This window comes from Maylandia zebra, linkage group LG13 (assembly GCF_041146795.1).
Source record: "Maylandia zebra isolate NMK-2024a linkage group LG13, Mzebra_GT3a, whole genome shotgun sequence".
Classification (NCBI taxonomy): domain Eukaryota; kingdom Metazoa; phylum Chordata; class Actinopteri; order Cichliformes; family Cichlidae; genus Maylandia; species Maylandia zebra.
In genome coordinates, this window is record NC_135179.1 from 29,942,262 (window position 1) to 29,948,261 (window position 6,000).

At 42.8% G+C, this 6,000-nt stretch overlaps 1 protein-coding gene across 4 annotated transcripts in view; it reads left to right on the forward strand.

The window, feature by feature from the left end:
• rims1a (regulating synaptic membrane exocytosis 1a) overlaps positions 1–6,000 on the forward strand; it is a 120,673-nt gene extending 114,673 nt beyond the window's left edge. For all 4 annotated transcript variants that reach the window (XM_076891927.1, XM_076891930.1, XM_076891929.1 and 1 more), the window contains 6 exons: positions 38–70; positions 1,049–1,214; positions 1,648–1,760; positions 1,854–1,955; positions 2,095–2,234; positions 3,606–6,000. In XM_076891927.1, the coding sequence (XP_076748042.1) occupies positions 38–70; positions 1,049–1,214; positions 1,648–1,760; positions 1,854–1,955; positions 2,095–2,234; positions 3,606–3,824 (773 nt within the window). In that variant the 3' untranslated portion in view covers positions 3,825–6,000. The remainder of the gene's footprint in view (positions 1–37; positions 71–1,048; positions 1,215–1,647; positions 1,761–1,853; positions 1,956–2,094; positions 2,235–3,605) is intronic.

The following is a 6,000-nucleotide window of genomic DNA, read 5'->3' on the forward strand; positions in this document are numbered from 1 at the left end:
TTTACTGGCTTTGTTGTTGTTATGTGTGTTATTTCAGAGGCGGCGGGTAAGGCGGCGGACAGACAGAAAGGTAAAGCAAAAGGCAGGAAGTCAGAGACTGTAGGATACAACAAGGAGGAAGGTTAACTGTGTAATAATAGTAATTGATTAGTCATTGCCTCACGCAGAATAGTAAATACAGGATCATTAACAGAGCGTGACCCCACATTGTACACCAGGAGGAGCATTAGTCCTTAAGTACTTTGTATAGCAGCAGTTCGATGTAACATCACACTCACGTCCCACTTTCACAGACGCAGGCAGAATAGGGCAAAGTCAGGCACAGAAAGCATAAGAAGTGGTTCAGTTAGGAATGATGAATGTTCCCAGCACTCCGTACACCGTTCCTGAACTGTTTCCGGCACGCTTCCTTACTCCACCCTCTTGTTTAACCATTATGCTTAAAGGCTGGTTCGGTCGTGGAAGAAGCCTGACTCAGTGAATTCAGAGTGTTCTCATGAGCTGAGAATACAATATTTGTCTTTGAATTTTACATTTAAAATTAAAGTGGGTCTGAAAGAACTTTGTGTTTATGATAAAAACAAATGAACAAACAGCAGGCTTTTGAAAATGACTGAACTCTTCCTTTTTGATGCACACACTGTGTTATTTCCTCAACCCTCTGAGTTTTGCCTTTCCATCCCTGCTAAACATTTGAGGTGTGAGTGGACTGACTTTTGATTTTTAGTCAGATTTTCCTGCAGTGACCTCATCACCTAAGTACCATTAAAATTTTTTTACAATTCCCAAATAAAAGCATCTAAAGATTTGCATAGATTTGTCTGTCGTACAATAGTGTATTACTGAAATGCTGGTGATGTCACCGTGGGATGTTATTTTGCATGGGAAGGCCTGAAGAGATATATCTTAGGCTGTAGTTATCATGTTGAATTTTTGCAACAAAAAAAGAGAAATCCATCAGAGATGCCTGATAACTGATTAGGACCTAGGGTTGAATGACACATGCAAAGACCAGTGGCTAAAGCCCGTTTTCCTGTGTTTGCAACAGAAGCGTCAGCAGGTAAGAAGGTGGGTAAGGCCGGCAGCAGCAGCATCCAGAGGAGTGTGGAGACGGGCATGGCGGTGGAGTATCCACGAGGAGGGTCAGCCATGAACCGACAGGCGAGCAGAGAGTCGACCGACGGCAGCATGAACAGCTACAGCTCTGAGGGGAAGTACGTACATGCTGACAATATTGCCAAAACACAGGACAACACACAGAGGGCACTGTCAGTGTTCCTCTGATGTATTTATGTTCCCTATCAAACCTCTAAGAGCTCAATTTTTGGGGTCTTTTTTTCATTTTAACTCCAACTCCAACAAACATACTAGCTCTCTGAATAATGATTAAATTGATTGTTAACCCTCTTAGGTCTGAGTTGTCATCAGTGACTACTCTGCGACTATTACTTACTTTTAGCACTCTTAGCAATCAGAATAGATCATTTTTGTTTTGTTTTGTTGGCTGCAGGGAACAGAAAGTTATCTTTCTAAACAACAAACATCAAATGCTGTTAAGAATTTTTGGAAAAAGTTTTTACTGATTCTCTAAAAACTAGATGGAGTCAAAAACTGAGGACAGGTTTCATTTGTGTTTGTGTATGTCAGTTTGATCTTCTCAGGGATGCGTTTGGGTGCTGACAGTCAGTTCAGCGACTTCTTGGATGGATTAGGCCCCGGTCAGCTAGTGGGCAGACAAACGCTGGCGACACCAGCTATGGGTGAGTCACAGCTTCATCAGCTCTGCTCAATTGAGAAAGAGAGATTTTGTGTGTTGCACATTATTCTCTGAAATGGTCTGTTTTTAAAAACAGGTGATGTTCAGATTGGTTTGATGGACAAGAAAGGCCAGCTGGAGGTGGAGGTGATCAGGGCACGAGGCCTTACCCCCAAACCAGGCTCTAAATCCCTCCCAGGTAACACACGTTCATACAAAACTAATTCCTTGTAGCACTTACAGTTAAATTAAGGTGGATGCAACCTAAAGCAACCTCCATACTGTCCCCGTTTTTTCCCATAAAACTTATTTTTACCCTCTCCTGACCACTCTCTCAGCTCCCTATGTAAAAGTGTACCTGCTGGATAATGGAACATGTAAAGCCAAAAAGAAAACTAAGATTGCACGAAAGACCCTGGAGCCGCTCTACCAGCAGCACCTGCTCTTCGATGAGAGTCCCCAGGGCAAGGTGCTTCAGGTAATGATCACATTTTTTCATGATCACTTTTTTTTATGGGAAAACTCGTTGAAAGAAGAAGCTCTAGTTAAAAATGTATTAATAGTGAAAGGTCAGAGTGTTATTGGGGACATTACAGTGAAACTGCCATAGACTGTATATCTTGGAACAATAGACTTATGGTACTTTCCAATAGTCCATAGCTTTTACAGAGTATCCAGAGAGCATTCACAGTGCTTAACGTGTTCCACATTTATGTTCTTGTACACGTCACATATATAACATTATTCTAAAATGGATTAAATTCATTTTTCACCTCAGATTCATGCCCATAATTACAAAGTAAAATAAGGTTTATTCCAGCTTTACTGAAAACAAAAAACAAAATATAACATGTACATTCACAAGCTTTTCCGAGACGCTTTCCTGTTTCCAGTGATCACCTGTCAGCAGTTTGATTGATTGCAGTCCATCTGCAACACGTTCTCATCCCAAAGCGTAACATACCGACGATATGTGACAAATCGTCTGTATGTTACGCGTTCGGAAACATGAGAACCGTTTGCAATGAATCTACACTTGTACATTTATTTTATTTTGTCATGAATCGCTTTGGAAAACACTGTCTCATACGATTATTACGTCATTCCATTGGAGTCCATTCACAATCCGGTGCGTATCATAGGGACGTGGAAGGTTACCTTTCACGTGGGAAGGCTTGGGACGTGGTAAATCGGAAATGTGGTAAATTGGGGTGGTAAATTCAGCCTCAGTTGACAGTGCATGTGAGTACAAACCAAGCCATGAAGTCCAAGAGATTGTCTGTAGGCTTCAGAGACACTGAGATTGTATCAAGGCACAGATCAGGGTACAGGCACGAGAAGAACGTTTGCATCATTGAATGGCGCAGTGAGCACAGTGGACAACCTTTTTTTCTGGAATTACAAGTTTTTGTTTAACCCCAAAAACGAGTGTGTTGAGAAAGTGCGTTGTTTTTACTGTTTATTTTATTGTTTTGACTTAATTAGTAGGATTAGAACGGAACACGTTAACACTATGATACGGGCCACAACTAAGGGTATAAGTCCCCTGTAATTAAAGGAATTTCAGTGTATTTTATTAGAAATTAGAATGTGATTTGATTTGCTTACAAATACTTAGTTGCAATCAGGTTTTTACAGGAAACAAAGAAATAATTAACTGTAAGTAAAATGAAATGGTAAGTAAGTCATTTGAAGTGATGCATAAAGCATTTTAAAATCTTTTATTATGAGCATTTTGTTTTCCTTTGCGCGTTGAACCTGGAAATCTGTAAGGTTATGTGTTGTGGTGATTGTACCTTTGTCTTTTCAGTCAATCCTAAATCAATTCATCTGCCGTTCTTTCCTCCAGGTGATAGTGTGGGGTGACTATGGACGATTGGACCACAAATGTTTCATGGGTGTAGCACAGATACTGTTGGAGGAGCTGGACCTCTCTAGTACGGTGATCGGCTGGTACAAACTTTTTCCACCATCCTCCCTGGTGGACCCTACATTAGCTCCGCTCACACGGCTGGCGTCTCAGACGTCACTGGACAGCTCAGGACCGCCGCCGGGCGTTCGGTCCTAGTGACCGGACGGTGACCGCCTACCCCTCAACACCCCTTAAGTGACAAAATAGAATAATGGACCACAGCTACTGGACCACTACTGAGCAGAGGGGTGACAACACGCCCCGAGGATGTCGACGAGAAGCCCTCTTTCAAATGATGAAAAGCCAGACGGAGAGACAGGGAATGCGAGTGAGAAAGAGAGGGAGAGATAGAACTAGCCAATCAAAGCTTAGCTGGAGTCTGACAATCACGTCTCACACCTTCCCTCTCCCTCCTCCTTACACCTTTTTGTGTTCAAAGTTTTGCTTTCTTTGTTTTCTCCTCTGACCTGCAGCAGTGGAGGCTTCTGTCCAACATTGTTTTCTTTTTTCCGTATTTCCTTGTGCAGCCACTATCAGAGCACCCAAACAAAGTGGGGTTCTCCGCCTAGTAACCCTCCAGCCAATCAGAGTAGAGCTTACAGCCAGGCCACAGGGAAAAGTGTGGAAGTAGCAAATAGTTGCGGCTTCACAGGTTTGGCTGTTGTCTCTTCAGGTTTTACCGTGGCGATAGTGATGAGCTCAAGGGGACAGAGGGTTGGTCCCGTTTAACCGTGATGGAAAGGGAGCCTGCACATGCACTCGCACATTCTTAGCCTTGACAGGAAAAGCTGGACTCGTTCATTCAAATCGAGGCCAAACCTTTTCCGTGTGGAAAGAAAACATAGACCAAATTGCGGATTAGAATTTCACTTTTGATTTTGGATCTTTTGTTTTTTCCTGCCTTTGTTTTTGCCCACTGTCCAGAATGGTGCCACATGGTGCAGACTCCCTCTGTGTATGTCTATGTTTGGTTTATGAGCGATGGCATGCCAAAGGCCAATGACAAAGGCCAGGCCACATTTCTTTGAATACCCTCCGCCCGACCGCCACCGCCCGTCTCCTCCCCTCCCCAAACCCCTCGAACTCCCCCTGTGGGAGGGAGCAGCATGACTCGGGGACGCCCCCTCCCCGGCCCCCAAGCTGCATGCACGTTTCTTTCTTTCGTTCCGTTTCGTTTTTTCGGTTCGTTTCTCTACTTTTTTGTAAAATCGAAAGACGAGACAAATTAAGGAACAATTCTCAAAAAAACAAAAACAGAAAAAAAGACTAGACTATGTGTGTTAGTTCCACATACTTTTAGGCCAGCTTGTATGTTGCATGTTCTTGTACAGTTTGCTCGTACTGAATATGAATACAAACCGAGAAAAGCCAAGCCATCCCCGCCCCCTAACAAGAGCGGATCTAATGGGGGGGAGGGTGACAATCCCACCCAGGCCTCGCCTACCACTCTGGGTCTAAATATCCGTATTAGGAAGTCTCCAAAAGAAAAAAAGAAATTGTCTGAATTATTTTTTTCTTTGAACCCTTTGAACAACAGTGCTGTTCTGTAGTACTGAGCATACTCGAACCCCTGGCGTATCCGAGGATGTAGGTGTCTAAACTGTAGTTTATGACGGTCGGGGCTAGAGACAGAGATAGAGAATGTGTGTATAACAGCTAAATGTATATGAAGTATCATTATGAGTTTGATATAAATTATAAAGATATAGATATATGAATATAAAAAAAGAGTGTATCTGACTGTACACCCGTCACCAATACACGCAGACATGCACACTTTGTACATACAAATTAGGCTTGAACTTAAGTTATGAACGAACAAACGCATCGCTGACACACAAACATTCCTGGTCTTGTTGAGGGGAATACGCGCCCAGTGCTTGAGCTGCTGAGTGGCTACGAGACACAAGTGGGCGCCAATAGGCCTTTATTTTGATTTTGTCCCAGTTGCAGAAAAACAAGCAGAACCAATTGGAGCAAAGTTTACTTTCTCTTCCTGAAAACCATGTTTTTCTCCCCCCGTTTATTGGTTTGGACTGGACTTCTAAAGCCAACAAGAAACCTGGTTTTGCAGACATATTTTGCAGATGTTTTTTTGTTGAAGCACTTGGCGGTACGGCCGACTGCCCCTTTCCTTTGTCAGTATTACTCCAGGAATACTGATTGTTTACAGCCCATGGCTCCCCACTCCCAAACCACGATACTAGACGAAAGATGAAGTATTCACTGCAACAGTTCTTGTTTGTATAACAGATGTGGCTCTACTGATGTGTATGTTTTATATTCAAGAGTTCATTTTTATTATTTACAAATAAAAGACTGTGTGGAAGAA